At 42.9% G+C, this 19,132-nt stretch overlaps 1 protein-coding gene across 3 annotated transcripts in view; it reads right to left on the bottom strand.

Annotated features, from left to right (window-relative positions):
- LARS2 (leucyl-tRNA synthetase 2, mitochondrial) overlaps window positions 1–19,132 on the bottom strand; it is a 171,582-nt gene that overhangs the window by 44,966 nt on the left and 107,484 nt on the right. For all 3 annotated transcript variants that reach the window (XM_046681251.1, XM_046681269.1, XM_046681259.1), the window contains exons 10-13: window positions 10,289–10,393; window positions 7,340–7,455; window positions 4,392–4,675; window positions 569–667 (exon numbers count right to left, since the gene is read on the bottom strand). In XM_046681251.1, coding sequence (XP_046537207.1) covers window positions 569–667; window positions 4,392–4,675; window positions 7,340–7,455; window positions 10,289–10,393 — 604 coding nt within the window. The remainder of the gene's footprint in view (window positions 1–568; window positions 668–4,391; window positions 4,676–7,339; window positions 7,456–10,288; window positions 10,394–19,132) is intronic.

Consider the following 19,132-nt stretch of genomic DNA (forward strand, 5'->3'; position numbering starts at 1 on the left):
CAGTTCACCGAAGGGCCAAGGAAGGTATTACAATAGCAATTCCTTCCTTTTTCTGTTTTTATTTTCCTTGTACTTGAGATTTACTTGGCTGTGAAGAATCTAATTTAATAATTTAACACACTCCCTTTACCAGAGTGAGCCTGTTTCAAGGTGCACAGCTGACCAACAGCTTCTAGCTGTTGCATCTTTGGATCTGCTCAGCGTTCATGCCAGCCCATGCTCTTCCAGAGGCAGGGGACCAGAGCAGAGGCATTTCTGCCTGACTTGGGACTCTCTGAAGGACAAGCTTTGCTCGGGGATTCCCGCTGGCCTGGCTGGGGCTTTCTCAGAGCTGTGCCACGATCTGAGGCTCTTCCTACCCAATCCTCTTTCTTTCCCCTTCTCCTTTCACAAGTGTTAGACCAGCATCATGGTCTAAGGGCTCCCCCTGCCGACTCCTGCTCCCTCACCCCTTCATTCTTCATACGCATATCCCTCAATGAATCTCTTGCATGTCTAATTCCATCATGGTGTTTGCTTCTTGGAGGACCCAGACTGACGCATGCTCAGTGAATGCAGCAGGGCTTACCTGTGAGCATTCTGAGGGTCGGTGTATCTGAAGTAGTACCAAGCAGAATCAACAAAGGTATCCATCGTGTCTGTCTCTCTCTTGGCTGCTCCCTTGCACCTAAGAAATAAATGAAGTTCATCAATTGTTTTCTTTAAAAAAAATTTTTTTTAAAGATTGGCACCTGAGCTAACAACTGTTGCCAATCTTCTTTTTTTTTCCTGTTTTTTCTCCCTAAATTCCCCCAGTATATAGTTGTATATTTTAGTTGTGGGTCCTTCTGGTTGTGTTATGTGGGACGCCACCTCAGAGTGGCCTGATGAATGGTGCCATGTCCACGCCCAGGATCTGAACCAGTGAAACCCTGGGCCACTGAAGCGGAGCGTGTGAACTTAACTTCTTGGCCACCGGGCCAGCCCCTTCTTTTTAAATTTTAATGCAGTTTTCTGTCAGCCTTTGAGGAAGCTATGACAATCAGTATGAATTTAAAATGTCACAAGAACAATGCCACATCAAGAAAATTCAGAGAAAGCTCTCTTTTTGTATTGTATGGTACATGATGTTTTAAAGAAATTTACAAAATTAAAAATTTCAATCTTCAACAATTAAAAGCCTTATTTACCCACTTCTTTAACATGGCAAAAATCTAACAACCCAAAAGGAGAAGATAAGAGTGAGTGTCTCTTTTGCACGTTAACTTCTATTTCAGGCATGTCAAGATTGCTTTCTGCCAAGGCCTACTTTATGATGCTTATGAGGCAAACCAATTTATGAAGAGAAGTTGAAAACCAAATGTATCAAGATGCTGTGCCGAAAAATGAACTTGGGTTTTTTTTTTCTATTTCTGCTTTAGGGTGAGGGGTGCAGAAATCCACTGGTGAGACCTTAGGAGGATAAATCACCCTTGAGGCCCAAGGGCAGTGGTGTGCTGGTGCCAACTCATACCATCTTGTGAGAGTCAACTGTTAGTGTCTCTTCCCACCTCTGTGAGAAGTGATGTCAAGTTGGTATCCTGAAATTAGTCCCAGTGGGAGTATGTATACCACAGAAATCAGCAAACACTACAAATCAGAAGCCCCCCTCCAGAGAGCTATTTTTTTTCTGCTTTTTCTCCCCATGTCCCCCCTGTACATAGTTGTATATTTTAGTTGTGGGTCCTTCCAGTTGTGGCACGTGGGACGCCGCCTCAGCGTGGCTGACGAGCGGTGCCATGTCCGCGCCCAGGATCCGAACCGACGAAACACTGGGCCGCTGAAGCAGAGCTTGCAAACTTAACCACTCGGCCGCGGGGCTGGCCCCCAGAGAGCTATTTAATACACATTTACCAACACACCACTGCCTAAAGATAGGTTCCTTACAGAGGGTGAAGAGAGCTCTACTGTCCAAAAAAATGAATAAAGTGGGATACTCGGTGTGCAAAGGGCTGAAAAGAAAAAGCAATCCTCATCCCAGGATGGAGTTGCCTGGGGAGGACCAGGGTTCCACAAGGGCCCAACTGCTGAACCGGTTTTGAAGCATGTTCTGTGAGACTGAAAGAACCGGGTGTCAAAAGCCACAACCTCTAGGAACCCAAGAAAGAATGCCCTTAGTCAAACCTAGCCTAGGAGGGGGCTCAGCCCCTTGAAGACCCCTCAAGGCCTGGATGAACAATGGATGGGTTGTATCAACTGTTAACAGGAACTCTTTGTGCCAGTGAGAAGCCACACAGCTCAGACTCCAGGGCCTCCCTTTTGAGGTATGGACGTGGGATCCACTCCTCCAAATGCTGCCCTTTTGGCAGTATAAGTCTTCGGGGGGTTCTTGGAGAATTCAAGGAGGGGCATGAGGAGCCCCAAGAGGAACTGATGAATCTCCTGCTAATTTAGCATGCAAGGGCTTGAGTCTGTTTTTAATTTTTAAATAAAAGAAGGGTTGCATTTATATCTTGCATCTGTGAAGCAGTTCATACTAGCGTTATAAATATTACTGAAGGAAACAGCGACTGCCCACCTTCTACTTGTTAAATGGAAGTGGCTGAGCAGAGAGACAGCAGCCCCAGATCTGGTAGGGCTCTGGGACTCCCAGGGGCCTCCTGCATTTTAGTTAGGAGGCCTCCCACCAGGAATAGTGGTGGGTCCCTGGGGTAGGAGCTTATCAGAGAGAGCCCCGAGGGAATTCTGTAACTGACCACCCAGGCTTGTTATGAGATACTGATCTCAACAGTGCATCTCTACATTAAAGCCAGGTCTTTTTATCTGGAGAGCAATCAACCAGAACACAGATACTATTCTGGGAAATAATTAGAAGATAAACATTACTTTTTCTCCTCACCATTAGTGAACCCGTATACAAGTTAGGAAGAAAATGCAGGACTCAATTGATAAAGGAATAACATCTGGCTAAAACCTGCCATGCTGGTTTTCTTTTTAATGGTCACATTGGACTTGAAGACAATCAACACGTTTTATTGCTGACACTAAACGCTGGATGATATGGGAGAGGTTCCTTGGTAAGTAGGAGGATAGATGATGGTGACGGTGACATTATTATCATTATTAGCTCCAACAGTAATAATCCTAATACTGGGTGGCAGGCACTGAGCCAAAGGCTTCACAGACATTTTCTCATTTAATCCCCAGTAACCCTGGGGATTATGAGGTAGATGATGTCCCCATTTTGCAGATGAGTAACGTGGAATAAGAGAGCTTAAGAAATCCGCCCAAGGACTTGCAGCTCAAGAGTAAGAAATCCACATCTGTTGGACTCCGCTGCCTGTGGTTCTTACCACTATGCTGTCCCTCTTGGCCACGAGCTCCCTATGTTCCTGCCCACAAGCCCCATCTCAAATCTCCACGCCACCTGAGTGAGCACCTGGGAGGACCGTTAGCAAGTCCTGGCACGACGGAAGTAACACTTCCGTTCACTGAATGTTTGCGAGGGGCCACTGTGCAGGGTTACATGTGTTGCTTCTGGTCTTCTACACGGCCCTTCAAGGGAGTTATTTCAGTTCCTGACAAGGGAATCGAAGCTCAGAGAAGTTAAATGACTTTCCCAAGACCACACAGCTGGTTAAGGGGCAGGGCCAGGACTTGAGTCCACTGTTGTCTATCTGTCTGCCCGGCCTGAACCTTGCCATTGCACTATGTGGTTACCTAGGTACCAACCTTATAACTCAGCTCTGGACTAGCAGAGGACAAAATTATTTCTAAAACATCCTCATCATGATCTATAAGGCAGAGAAAAGTGGCTTCTCCACAGAAGGAAGATACTAGAGCTTGCTGTTGTTTACTTGTTTAATCAGCTGCTATGAGATCATAAAAATCACATTTGAGACATGCCAGTGAATTGACAGAAAAATGTAATCCCACTCCAAGATGAGGAGAAAGGAAACAGTGTGTTTCAGTATATTAAGCATGAAGCCCCTGAGCACACTCGTCACGGGTACTGTTCTGCTACTTGTGAGAAAGTCTCCACGGTCACCATGTGGGAAAACTGTAAGGCGGAAGGAGAAAATATTTCTCTCATCTCCAAGGAGCTCTTTGGAATATAAAATGGAAGAAAGTTGTCCTCTACAAAGGTATGATGCAAATGTGCAGCTTTTCTATGGGCTGGATCAGATGTTTCCAGGAGCAGTGTGAACTGACGCTGCCACTTCCACCAGCTCAGAGCAGCAGAGAGGGCGCCCATCACAGCAGCTAGGCCTCAGATCCCAGCCCCTTCTCCCAAAGGTCCCGAGAGGCCTAGGGCATTCTTTCCAGTCTGGTGGAAGTCCTGGAAAAAGGGAGCAGAGGGAGCCCCAGGAGGCAGGAGGAGTCTGAAACCCTGGCAGGGGGCTGGGCCACGGCTGGGGGACGTGGTTCCTTACCTAGGGCAGGAGCAGTTCACCCACTCCGAAGCTGTGGCCAGTGGGGAGCCTCCCTTGCCGGTGAAAGACGTGACGCTGGGCAAGGTCACCGGCAAGTCCTCCAGAGGCACCGGCACGGGGCCGCAGGCCGGGCAGTGGACCACGGGGATTGGCGTGCCCCAGTAGCGCTGCCGCGAGATCAGCCAGTCCTTCAGTTTATCACTTGTCACGTCTCCACCCACTCTCTTCCTCCGGGCTTTCTGAGTCAGGGCCAGAAACGCATCCTGCCGGGTCATACCTGTGAACTGATAGGCAAAGGAGAGAGATCCGTTCCTTCCTCTCAGGAACAAGTTACCACCCCCACGCCACCCCCGGGACTGCTGTTTTTATGCGTGGTCTCTAGGGGCTACATTATGACTTTTGTGGGCCCTGGATACCTTTGTGGGCCCTTCCTTCTTAAGATAATATTAAAAGTTGTATTTTAATGTGTTGACTAAAGATGAATATAATTTTTGACCCTAAGAGTTCACTCTTCTGATTTTAAAAGAAATTAAACCTTTTTGGGGGCCCCTGAAAGTATTGTGGGCCCCAGGAACTGTGTCCACTGTGTCTAATAGGTAAAGTGGCCCTGGTTCTGTGACTCCCTCTATCACCTGAGCCCTGCCATACCTACAGAGAAAATATCAGCATTTAGCTGCCAGTAAAGACCTGCATGATACATATTTCTAATGACTACTCCTCTGTTGGGGGGAAAAATATCTAGAAAAGAAAAATTCAATATTATCCTAAAGCAGAAGGAATTCAGGCAAGTGGGGAACAAACTGAGGCCTGAAGGACCAGAACCACTCCTTGTGTATTTGAATGCCCCCATTTTATAGACAGCAGGCCAGGATACGACACTAGAAAAGAGAAAGTCTCTTTTCACCTGATGCTTTTCAGAGAACCAAGTTAATGATAAGAATCGAGCCAGTGCGGCTGGATCGTGGGTACCCTGGCATTGGTTCAGTGAAGACACAGTGCATGCCCACTATGTGTCAGGCCTGTGCTAGGCACTGGGGGCACAAAAATAAATCCAATCTGCCCCCTGCCCTCAAGGAGCTTACAGTCATGAGGCATAAAGAGTAAGAAAGTACAGCTACGTTTATCAAAAGCAGCTCTTTTCATTACGGGTCTGAAGTGTCTTCTGAAGTATAGAGCTCTCTGCCAAGGAACCAGTTATACTCTGGAGGGCATTTTCTATGTCCCACACTCCCACTATCATACCATTACAGTACCAGTGATCACAAGCTCTCCTGAAAGTCTATCTTCCCTGTGCATCACTGTCTTTACATTCCAGGAGCTCAGGGACGAAAGGAGCCTTTCACTATCCATTCTCTTTCCATCTGTTGAAAGAATGCCTTTATCCTAGATATTCAGTCTAGAGCCAGAAGATTCAACAGACCACCTGAAGCTATTTGAAAGAAGCAGGGGAGCATAATTAATGCTCAGTCGTATACTAAGGAGGGGGCATTTCTCTGGGAACTTTAGAAGCCTAATTTTGGCCCTGAGCGTCCCCTTTCTTGCCCTGCAGAGGGTTATCTGGGGTTCCCTTACAGAAACCTTGGCGTGGCTCCACATCCAGGGGGCCAGGTTTAAGGTTTGACATCTGAAAGCATGACTCATGTCTGGAGATACAATTTATGAAGTGAAGGCACAAACATGAGGTCAGAAAATGCTGTCACTCCTTATAAAGGAAAAAAACTGGCCATGCCCTTATTCTTTATATATATATAAACATACATATAACATCCTGTAGCCAGGGAGTCCCAAACCTGAAAAACCTGGATCTAACTGAATCAGGATCACCCGGGGTGGGGCCAGCAAGCATCTCTCAGGTGATTCAGACACACAGCCAGGTAGGCAATCACTATGTTAAGCCAGCAGTTCCCCGACTGCCGCACCTTAGAGTCACCTGCACAGCTGTGAACACTCTTGATGTTCGGTCCATAACCCCCCACCTCGTTACCATGAAATCAGAATGTCTGGGGTGGGACTCAAGCATCAGTATTTCTAAAAACTTACCAGGTCTTTCCAAAGTGCAGCCAAGTTTAAGAAAGAGGGCTCTAAACGAGTACTCAGAAATTTCAATGTGCACATGAATCACCTGGAAATCTTACTAGACTGGGGCAGGGCCCGGGAGTCTACATTTCCAACAAGTGGCGCCAATGCTGGTGGCCCAGGGACTCAGCTTGGGTAGCAAGTTTCTAAGCCAGTGATTTTCAAAATGTGGTTCCTGGATCGGCAGTAGTAGCAGCATCACCTGGAAATTCTTGGGTTCCACCCAGGACTACTGAATCAGCATCTCCGGGTGGGGGTCAGGCAATCTGTGTTTAACAAGCCTGCTAGGTGATTCTGCTGTGTGCTCAGTTTGACACTCATTGCTCTAAGCCATTTCCCACTTCTCCCCACCATGCCTCACCCTACCTCTTAAACCATACTTTCTGGCCCAGTTCAACATAGAGACTCGGTTCAAATCTTGGAAGACTTACCACCTGGCAAGAGATAACGACGACCAAATAAACATGTCTCAGAACTTCTCTGTTCATTTCTATAAGTGAGTTAAACCTTAGGTGGAAATAAGTCAGTAATCTGAGGAGAACAGAGGTCTCTAGCAAGAACAGCCAATTTCAGTCACCTCTCCTAAGGAATGTTTCCCTGGAAGAGGTCACTTTTCTCAAGCAGAAGATTCTCAAAATAAAGTTTAGTTACTTCGATGACATACTATTGTAGGATTGGGTTTGACCTAGAGTTGATAACCTTCTAGTATTTTGTTTTCATAGATTAAGAAACGAGGTTGCGTGACTGTTAGGTGTGGGGACGAGTGAAATGGCAGGTGGTAATTTGCACCCAAAGGAAAAGGTCTCATCAAACTCAGGTCAAGGTCATGATTTTAGACGCAAGATCTTAGGCCCATGCCACAGGGCACCAACCTCCGCAGAGTTGCTCAGTCTCTCTGTGCCATCTGGCAAAGTTTCAATGACTTCAGAGTAGGATAAGCCCAGGGTTTGGGCTAAGATGGTGTCCTCTGAGCTGGTGCTGGGGATTCCTATTCAGAGCGAAGAAACAGAAAACATCTTTGTAAACACCCAAATCACAAAACAACCGACAGCACTGACACAGCTTTAGCTTCTTAAAGGAAACTATCTTCTTTAGTTACAGAAGTTATAAAACTACATCACATTCATTGGGAAAATGGAGAACAGTCTTAGAGAAAACCACTATCCTAACACAACCAGTTTACCATATTGGTAGGATTTCATTGAAGTCTTTTTCCTTTGCTTAATTCCTTTTTAAAAATAGTTACAATTCTAAAATATACAATGTTGGATGCTTTTGGTCACTAAAATAGTAAATCACAAGCATCTTCTTTGAATTCCCTGAGGGACAGAGGACACTGGCGTTCTCCTGAGAAGCAGGGCTGACTCCTCCAGCATTTCCTAGCACCCTAGAAAAATCCACTCAGTCAGGAAGTTGAAAGCTGGCAACCGTGTTTCTTCATACTGTGCTTCGTTCCCAGAGGCAACAGCACATTCTGAATAGACATTTATTCTTCAACCTATATATGCCCTTGAGGAGATGGAGTTGAGCATAAGGCAATCACTCACCCAGAGGGCCAAGGCCCGCGGGTTTGGCTTCAGCTATTCATAAACACAGGTTTTTCAGTTGTTGGTTCTGCAGGTCAGGGTTTCTCAACCTTGGCACTACTGACGTTCTGGACTTTGTTGTGGGGGCTGTAGGATGTTGAGCGGCATCCCTGGGCTCTACCAGTAGCACTCCCCCAGTTGTGACAAACAAAAATGTCTCTAAAATTGCCGAACGTCCCCTGGTGGCAAAATCGCCCCTGGTTGAGAACTCCCGCTGTAGGGTCATCTTTCAAAACTGCTGCCATCCTTGTGGACACAACACATCATGTGGCAAATGAGAGAGATAAAACTAAGGGTGGTATACAAAAGGCTTAAGTCAGATTTCTGAGAACAACCTCTCTGGAACACTGCCCTAAAAGGGTGATTTCATGTTTGGGAGACAAGTTCTGTGGCTCTTCAGTAAGACGAAAAGCTCTGTGGTATAATGGAACGTTCCATGGTGTTCCAGCTGAGATTATTGACAAAAAGCATCTAATGAAGCAAATAAATGTTCAGAGTGGACTTGAAGGATACTAAAGAGTGAGGACAAATGGCAAGCAATAAACATCACTGAAAAGTGTTCATGGTCAAGAAGGGACAAAAGCCATTTACTACATTCTAAACGTGCATGGTTTGGAGTAACTAAGTCAAGTCTGAATGGAGACATTGTGACCACAACATTTATTTGACTACATAAAGAATGTTCTGGGCCATGGTGTTGGTCATGTGGGGCTCAGTAGAGAGCAAAGTATTTGCAACATGCAGGTGGGATGGCAAAAATACCGCTTGATCTCTTGTTTGTTTGTTTCTGTTCTTCTTGGAGGGCAAGAAGCCATAACTTAGAAAATGTTAACTACATAACTGTGGGAAATCAAGACAACAGGAAAAATGATTTTCCATGCACACCTAAAAAAAAATCAGATTTTTCTGTTTGTCTTTCAGAATTCTCAATATTGTGTCAGTACTTTGACTCAAGTACCAAAAAAAAAAAAAACCAGCAAAAAAGCCACATGAACAAGAGCTTCCTTTATTGTTTATCTTGGCTGGTTGTATTAATTAGTAAAATTATAGAATACATAAAAATAATAGAAGGAGTTATTTCCTTTAAGCAACACACTTGCTAGGTTTAAAGTGTCAGAAGAGAATGACTTGAATGGCTTAATATCTGTTTTCTGTTTTGATGTTTTTTCAAATCACTTTGTCAAAAACAGATCTGAGGGCTGGGCTGGTTGCGCAGTGGTTAAGTTAGCGTGTTCCACTTCAGTGGCCCGGGGTTCACTGGCTCAGATCCCGGGCACGGACCTACGCACCACTCCTCAAGCCATGCTGTGGCAGGTGTCCCACATATAAAGTAGAGGAAGATCAGCACAGGTGTTAGTTCAGGGCCAGTCTTCCTCAGCAAAAAGAGTAGGATTAGCAGTGGATGTTAGCTCATGGCTAATCTTCCTCAAAAAAAAAGAAAAACCCAAAAAACCCAGATCTGAGAATTGCGAGGAAAAACAAAATTTTGATAAGAAATGTTATTTCTCCTGTGTGCTAGGAAATAGAGAGGGTGGAAATAACTTTCTCCGCAGGGTTTTGGCACTTTGGAGACTGACTGGAATCTCCAGTAGGAATGTTGGTAAAGAGAGACGTTCAGGTCCATCCTAGGGGCAGATCCAGGATGCGGCTGTCATTAGCTTCTCATCCCTTGGTTCGTTTCCAGACTTCCTGTTAGGTAATGATAGTTTAGAACTCTCAGGAATGAGTAAGGCTGCCAAGGATATCCAATTTACAGTTCTAAATAAGCCTTCAATTTTGCTGCTGTTTCACAATCCTTTCTCGAATAGCTCAAGTTCACCTCCTCCACAAAGCCTTCACCAAAAACTCAGCCCACATGGATCATTTGTGCTTTGAACCCCCATCCCAGCAGCTGCTGTTGGTTCTATGAGTTCTGAAATTGGATTGGCATCTGAGTTATCTTATTCCCCACATGACATGTACAAGTCTCACCAACTAGCTCTACTGGCAAGATCCATGGGCTGGACATTCTTTATTATTCTCAATAGCAAATAGCAAGGTGTGATATACTTGGCAAGCTTTCAAAATGTAGTTCTTAAGTAAGGATGGTTAAATGAAGGGGCATTCATTTTTATCAAGAGGTGAAACAGATCATGGAATCAACAGTCAGCTCCTCCAGTGGACAGCAACAGGCTAGTATTCTGATTTTAAGCCTATTAAATATATTATCCTGATTACATCTTAATAGCTACTTACCTATTTTTGAATCCAGAGAGCCCTGAAAGTCAGCTCTGGCCAAGATAACAACAGGGACCTCCTGCTGGGTGAGCATGTTCACAGCCGTCACGGGCGTGAGGCAATCTGAAAATGAGAGCAAGTCACTGTGGACGGCAGTCAGCTGGGGCGCTAACACGATCTGAATCTCAGAGGAGACAAGTGAGAAAATAAGCATTAGAACTTCTGTGTTTTGTGCTAATTGTTAAAGAATTTGTTCTTTGAAGGTATTAATAGCTAATTCGCACCAGTGGAAAATCAAAAGATTCAACAAATACACGAAAATGTTCATCTGTGCTCATAACCAAAGAAGTGAAAATGGCGTTTTTACTTTCCAGACGATGGAGTAAAGATGTTCCCACCACTCCCTTTTCCTTTTGAAAAATACCTCAAATATACAAAAGAATGAGAAACACAAAAATCTATCTATGATGAAACCAAGAGACGTCTGAAATTCCAAACTGTAACATGTGAAGATGGAAGTGGATAGGAGAGTAGAAAATGACTGAGCATAGAGGAGACTTCCAGACATACAAAGACAAAACAGCTCCTTCCCACATACCCTTTCTAAGGAGAGACTGGAGGATGTGTTCCAGCAAAAGGAAGGGGTAAATCAAGAAAGAGACGGACATGGGATCAGGAAACAGAGACTCCAACAAAGGAAAGAGGGTATGGATACTGGTAGAACAAAGTCAGAGGGAAGTCCTAGGATGACAGATGTACAGCAGAGTCCTGAAGAGTGACCAGGTCAGATTTGAGCAGGATAGAGGGGCCCAGGAAGCATCTTCAGGATAAAAAGGGAATCAATAGATTATTTGACATGTTGGAATATGTAGAACACTGTATTGAGAGGAGTTTTAAAGAGCTTCTGGGAGGGTGTGGAAAGATTCAGTCAGAAATTCAAAGAACACAGAGCAAATGAAAAAAATGAGGGCGTCATGAACCTTAGGAAAAACAGAAAGTATAAAAAGACTATACTTGGCTCAGTTGTGAACAATATTTACGGGGTCACAATAAAACACTTGACTTGGAATTATCCAAACAGTGTGTCATCTTAAACGAAGCTCATTACAACTACTGCAGCAGGCAGACGAGCCACACGTCCTGAGTCTTCACTGGATACAGGCAGGACTGGAAGCATGAAGACCCAGATAAAGGCCCACAGGATGAAGGGATGAGAGAGGGGGCAAACCACGAGTGAGTTCTCTTGAGCTTAGTGCAACATAAACAATTAACAACAGTTATAATTTAGGAACTCTTACTATTTATATTTGCCGTGTGTTAAGACTTTATATAATTATCTAAAATATGTTTCACAAACCCCAAAGTTAAAATAAGCCTAGGAATTAGGATTTATTTTTCAAAGAGGTAAAGACAGGCTCTGTAGGCATGTAAGCCAGCTCTTATCTTCTTTCACCTTGGGTGTCAGGACGCACAGAAATGCAGCCCAAACAGCCCTCCAGAGCCTGCACCCATGGTACCACGGCTGAGAGGTACCTGCTGCCCAAACCACTCAAGCGCCAACACTTCTCAAAGTGGGACCCGTATTTCCGATTCCATACTGTCCCTTCTCAAAGAAGAGGTGTACATTTGTGCATTCTGCATGTTATTAGGAGGATGGAAGGGGAGGGCTGGTGGAGTGAAAGTCACTAGGTGATGTCTAGAACTGGTGAATCGAGAGAGAGCAGTGCAGGCCTATTAGACAGACACATGGCGGTCTGTACCAGAGAAACAGCCTGTGGCCCAGACTGCCAGTTGACCCCATCTCTGTCTCTCCTGGTCCAGCAGTAGAAGGTTTAGTTGGACACATGGCTGCAGAGCTCACGGCAGCAGTGCTCCCCTCCCTTGCACTAGCTGTGGCCGTGGGGGATGTGCAGAAGCAACTTCTGGGGGATGCTCTCAAAGGGAAGAAGCATGCCCTTCTCTCCTCCCTGCTTACTTACTGCAATGCAGCTGAAGTGCAGAACACCTTAGAACACACAGATAAGGGCAAGATCCTAGGAGGGCAGAGCAGGAAGACAGAAAGAGCCTTGGCCCCGGCCACCTCACAAAGTAGACTTGTCATACCCACTCAGAGTCCCATGTGGGCAAGAAGTAAACTTCTATCTTTTAAGTCACTGGTTTTCCATGACTCTGTCATAGCCACCAAACTGATATTCTAAGTAACACAGACTCCAAAATTAAAAGCAGCTAGGTAAGGAGGCTATTGTTACTGTTGTTGTTGTTGTTAGTAGTGTTTGACTTTCCACATAATATACATATATTGGATTTAAAAAAACACATTAATTTTTAAAAAGAGATATGGAAATTAAAGTAATCCTGAAATATTATTTTTCACCTGATAAGTTAGCAAAAAACTTTTAGCAAGGTAACATCACTGTTTGCAAAGCTGCATATATCATTGGCTACAGCGCTGTAAACTGAGAAAGTCCTTTCAGGAACCAAGAAAAGCAACAGGTAACAAGAACTAGAAAAATGTTCATAACCTTTGACTAAAAATATCCCACTCTTGGGAATGTATCCTAAGGACGTAATTCTATAGAGTCAAGAGCTATGTGGACATAAATGTTTATAGGTCCAAACATGAAAAAGGCCAAATGGTCAACATGATAGGGAAGATTTAGGATACTACCGTACACTGAATTGAGAGAATATGATGTATGGATTAAAAACAATTGTGAAGCCTGAATAAAAATAAAGAAACATTTTCTGATATCATATTAAGTGAAGACAGAAGCAATCTAATTTTTAAGATGCGTGTGTGTGGGAACAGGAATTAAAAAAAAACATATGACCACATACAAAAGAATGAAGTTGAGCCCCTATCTTTGCCATATATAAAAACTAACTAAAAAATAGATTAAAGATCTAAATGTAAGATCTAAAACTATAAAACTCTTATAAGAAAACATAGGTGCAAATCTTTGTGATCTTTGCTTAGGCCATGGTTTCTTAAATATAACACCAAAAACAAAAGCAACAAAATAAAAAATAGATAAATTGGACTTCATCAAAATTAAAAACTTTTATGCTTCAAAAACACCATCAAGAAAGTGAAAAAACAACTCAGATTTGGGAACATTTTTGTAAATCATGTATCTGATAAGAGAATTATATCTAGTGTAAAATTAAAATTCAACAACAAAAAGACAACTAAATTAAAAAATGGGCAGATGATCTGAACAGATATTTCTCCCGAGAAGATATACAAATGGCTAATAAGCACCTGAAAAGATGCTCGGCATCATTAGCCATCAGGTAAATGCAAATCAAAACCACAATGAAATACCACCTCACACCCACTAGCATGGCTATAATCAAAGAGACAGACAATAACGAGTGTTTAGTGAAGATGTGGAGAAGCCGTAACCCTCTCACAACGCTGATGGAAATGTGAATTAGTGCAGCTGCTTTGAAAAACAGTCTGATAGTTCCTCAACCAGCTAAAAACAGTTACCACATGACTCAGCAATTCCACTCCTAGATATGTACACAAGGAAATGAAAACTCACTCACGTCCACACAAAAATCTCTACCAATGTTCATAGCAGCATTATTCATAATAGCCAGAAAGCGGAAACCACCAAAATGTCCATCAACTGACGCATGGACAAACAAAACGTGGTTTATCCATACAATGGAATCTTATTCTGAAATAAAAAGGAATGGAATACTGACATATGCCATAACATGTATGAACCTTAAAAACATTATGCTAAGAAAAAGAAGCCAGTCAAAAAGGACAAACATCGTATGATTCCATTTATATGAAATGTTCAGAATAGGCAAATCTATGGAGACAGAATGTAGATTAGTGGTTGCCTGGGGCTGGGGGAAACAGGAAGAATAGGGGTGACTGCTAGAGGGTATGAGGTTTCTTCAGGGCATGATGAAAATGTTCTAAAATTGACTGTGGTGATGGTGTTCAACTCTGGATATACTAAAACCCACTGAATTGTACACTTTAAATGGATGAATTTTATGATATGTGAATTATATCTCAGTAAAGTTGTCATAAGAAAAATAAAGGAAAAAAGTAGAGTATGTATTACAGGGTTGGATTTTTTTCCATTGTTCCACATGAAAGTTATGTTATGACAGTTTTTCAATTAGAAAAAAAATGGTCTTTGAACTTAAATATTAGCATATTTGTAATCAATGTACAATAGCAACTTGTAGGCTGTCCCTGGTCAAAAGAAAAAATAAAACTAAAATCTGAAGTTCTTGCCCAGGGCCAGTCTTCTGTCAGTCATGTGCTGGTGACGTGAAGCAGGCGTGCAAGGGGGCCATGGAGAAATCGGAAGTGACTGAAGCAGTTCCTACAAGGGTTAGATAACAGCAGACACTTCAGTAATTACAAAGGAAACATTCTGGGCACGAAGGTGCCCTCTGCCCTCAGAGCCCTCACTGCAAGGAAGGCAGGTCCTTCACGCCCTCAGGAAAAACACACAAATGGCTTTCGTTCAGTGTTCAGCAAGGCTGTTTTCCATGCAACTCCGTCCCAGAAATACTGTGTGAAGCAGGGTTCTGAGGTCAAGGAAGAGTGAAAAGTGCTGCCTGGCTTCCTCTTTCAGACAGACACAGTGCAGGTCAGCACAGCGAAGGCACTACCAAGTCCAGAAGCAAGAAACCTGTTTATTTTTGTTTTATTCCAGGTTATCTGAGCACAGGAACTTTTCCCTCCATATAACATCGATTAACATCTTTGGTTAAAGAACAAGCTATTCTCTTCCTCAGCCTTTTGTCTCACCCCCGTGCTGATACTATGGAGACAGGGCCAAACAATAGTGAGCTATTAATTATTTAATGTTCTGGAGCTTCCAGGGAGATGGGGCTCTTGCTCTCTAATGGGTTGATAACGGCAGGGTTCTAAGCCACTCTTTAGGAGACCTCATTTACCCTTTTGACACAAATGCATTGTGTAGACCATTGGTGACTCAGAGCTGAAACGGGTGGTTCCAAGTCCCAGGGTTTGAATATTTTAATATTATCAATGTAAGAAAAGACTCCAGGAAAAGAAAGAACAGCTTCTAGAACTCTGCTGATATCTCCCTATTAATGCTTTTTATGGTTTCTAGTTCCTATCAAATCAGAGCTTACATAACATGACTTAAGTCAGGGGTGGTCAGCTGAGAAAAGGAGGTAATGTCAATGATTATGGAAATAAACTCGATTTCAAGAACTCTAAAGGGAAGCATCTTACTTTTTGCTCTCTTAAAGGAATCTGTGCCAAATTAGAGGATGCTGAGGAAAAAACAGTACATTTAGTCAATAATGTCAGCAACCCAGTCGGCCAAGCCAGTAATCAGGGAGTCATCCCAGGAGCCTCGGCCCTTGCTGCTTCCAAGTAATTCTCAGAGCTGTTCCTGCCCCTCCACTCTGACGACTGCTGTTCTGCTGTCTTCACTATCTCTTTTCTTAATTAATGGGGAAGGCTGGTTCTCCTGCCCCGACTCTGCCGCTCGAGCATTACCCCGTCCACGTGGACCACCCTTCTCCTCAGAGCCCCTCAGGGCTCCTTCTGTACCCACAAGGCCCTCCTCAACCACCCTGCCCAACAGCCTCACCACCTGCTCTACTGAGAAGCTAAGCTTACAAAGGTGAAGTGGTCTTCCTTAAGTCATAGGATGTATCTGGGATCAGAACCTTGGTCATCTTGTGCCAGCTCGGAGCCGATATGCAGAAATCAACTTAGCAACTGCAGGAATTCATGTTTGAAAATTTAAACTCTTGCAAGTGATAAATTCAGTCACAACTGTAGACTGTCACGACTTTCAGTGGTCACTGCTTTAACACCAGTCACCCTCAAAACCTGACATTGGAACAATCCCTGGCTTCAAAATGTACTACAAAGCCATAGTAATCAAACCAGCATGGGACTGGTACAAAAACAGGCACACAGATCAATGGAACAGAACTGAGAGCCCAGAAACAAAACTGCACATCTACGGACAGCTACTCTTCAATAAATGTGCCACGAACATACAATGGAGAAAAGACAGTCTCTTCAATAAATGGTACTGGGAAATCTGGCCAATCACTTGCAAAAGAATGAAAGTAGACCATTATCTCATGCCATACACAAAAATAAACTCAAAACGATAAGTCCTGAAACGATAAAACTCCTGGAAGATAATACTGGTAGTACACTCTTTGACATTGAACTTAAAGGATCTTTTTGAAAACCATGTCTTCTCAGACAAGGGAAACAAAAGAAAAAATAAACAAGTGAGACTTCCTCAGACTAAAGAGCTTCTGCAAGGCAAAAGAAACTAGGATCAAAACAAAAAGACAACCCACCAGTTGGGAGAACATATTTGCAAACTGTATACCCAACAAGGGGTTAATCTCTATAATATATAAGGAACTCACACAACTAAACATCAAAAAACCAAAGAGCCCGATCAAAAAATGGGCAGAGGATATGAACATTTTTCCAAAGAAGATATACAGATGGCCAATAAACACATGAAAAGATGTTCAACATCACTAATCATCAGGGAAATGCAAATCAAAACTACACTAAGATACCACCTTGTGCCTGTTAAAATGGCTATAATCACTAAGACTAAAAATAACAAATGCTGGAGATGGTGTGGAGAAAAGAGAACCCTCATACACTGCTGGTAGGAATGCAAACTGGCGCAGCCACTATGGCAAACAGTATGGAGATTCCTCAAAAAACTAAAAATAGAACTACCATATGACCCAGCTACCCCACTACTGGGTATCTACCCAAACAACTTGAAATCAACAATCCAAAGGAACATATGTACCCCTATGTTCGTTGTAGCACTATTCACAATAGCCAAAACATGGAAACAATCCAAGTGTCCACTGACCGATGATTGGATAAAGAAGATGTGGTGTATATACATACAATGGAGTACTACTCAGCCATAAAAAAAAAGACAAAATCATCCCATTTGCAACAACATGGATGGACCTGGAGGGTATTATGTAAGGTGAAATAAGCCAGACTGAGAAAGACAAACACCATATGATTTCACTCATATGCGAAAGATAAACAAACACACAGACAAAGAGAAGAGTTCAGTGGTTACCAGGGCAAGGGGGGTGGGGAGTGGGCACAGCGGGGTGAAGGGGAGCACTTATATGCTGACGGACAAGAAATAATGTACAACTGAAATTTCACAATGATGTAAACTATTATGAACTCAACAAAAAAAAAATTAAGTAAAAACAAAAACAAAAAACCTGACATTTGAGGAAAAACCAAGCTGCTTGCCTGATTTGAGCCAGTAGGCAATGGTAAATGGCAACGGTAAATGGCAACAGTGATATAATGTTCAGGTTTAAACTGTAATCTCAAAGGCCAAAGGAGACATAAATCCATATTCAGATGGTAATTTTAATTCACCTCTTGGGAAAACTGCATTACACTCAAAGCACTGTACTGGCCTTATGTGACTAATGCCATGTGTCAAAACCCACAGACTTGATGTGCAAATTAATCTAGAGACTGAATAAATTGACATCTGAAAAAAGAATATTTCCACTCTGAAAATTAGAATTGGAAAATTTAGAGCTAAGTGTAATGTGCCATTTGGAATTATTTCAGAGATTACTAAAAAGAGGGGAGAACAAAATAATGAGCCATTCAGTGCCAAAATGAAATGATCAGGCCCAGTCAGATGTGCCGATACCCAAATGATCGTGAAAACATTGCTCTTTGCGTATGCTAAAGTAATTTCTTACATATGAAAATGTTTTGAATTTAGATAGTGCCTTTCAAGTCAAGAATTCCATCTTTTATAACTTATTAGCTCATTAATCCTGTATCAATATTACCTCATTTGTGTCCCCAAATTAACCATAAGAAAAAATCTAAGGGCTAGATGTTTACATTTTTTAGTTTTTCAATTTTAGACATTATTCAGTCATCAGCCCTCAAAAAATCTAAAATGCTCATGAGAGTAAAAACTATGAGTTTTCTCTTTAAAGTAAACAGTTGAAAGGAATCCAATTTTTCTTCTGAGCAAGTAGAAAATAAAACAGAAAGAGAGCTACATTGGACTTTATAAGCACACACTGAAATTTTAACTCGAAAGAGTCTTTTCTCTATTTCAATATATAACAACTAAAGAGATGAAACCAAGTGACGTCTGTCTTGTGCTAGAGTGAATTACACATGCATCGGCTCCCTGTCAGGACCCCCAGAGGGCGGGACTGTCAACAGTCATCTACGCATCCCTGAGTGCTGAGCAAGCAGCAGGCTCTTAGGAAGCATTCACCGATTTGAACCTTGGCTGTAATGCTGTAAGTAAACAACTAGAAGTCTTAAGTAGAGGTAAGTTGGGATGATGTTGTCTATCTTTCCAATCTTATATCTAGAAATCTTTCATTCTGATTATTTTAAGAATAGCAATTTTTCAAAAATGTTACATCACCATCCAAAACATTTTTGTTAGTCAAATAATTCAAAGAGACCCTAATAATTCAGACTGTGTGCTTTGGGTTGAAGTTTATAGGCTATGAAAAGAGAATGGGGATGAGATTTTTATAGAAATGTTTACATTTCTCTGAGACCTACTTCTAATCGATAGGGGACTTCCTTTCGCCTGCCCAGGAGCCATATCCTCTTCTTCTAGCAGGAGCTGCTGAGTTTGTTTTGGAGAGCTACCCCTTCCTCACTGGTTACAGTCTTGGTGGTCTATCAGGGAAGGTGCCTAGCCTTCCCTTGGCCAAGAAAAAGGTCAGGGGCCGCAGTTATGTCGGTCAGATACCTTTCCCTGCCACAGGAATCTCAAACCAAGTGCTCTGAGCACTGAGGGTGAGGTGAGGGTAGATTTGCTGTCAGTGGCA

Source organism: Equus quagga, chromosome 1 (genome assembly GCF_021613505.1).
Source record: "Equus quagga isolate Etosha38 chromosome 1, UCLA_HA_Equagga_1.0, whole genome shotgun sequence".
In the NCBI taxonomy this organism is placed as follows: domain Eukaryota; kingdom Metazoa; phylum Chordata; class Mammalia; order Perissodactyla; family Equidae; genus Equus; species Equus quagga.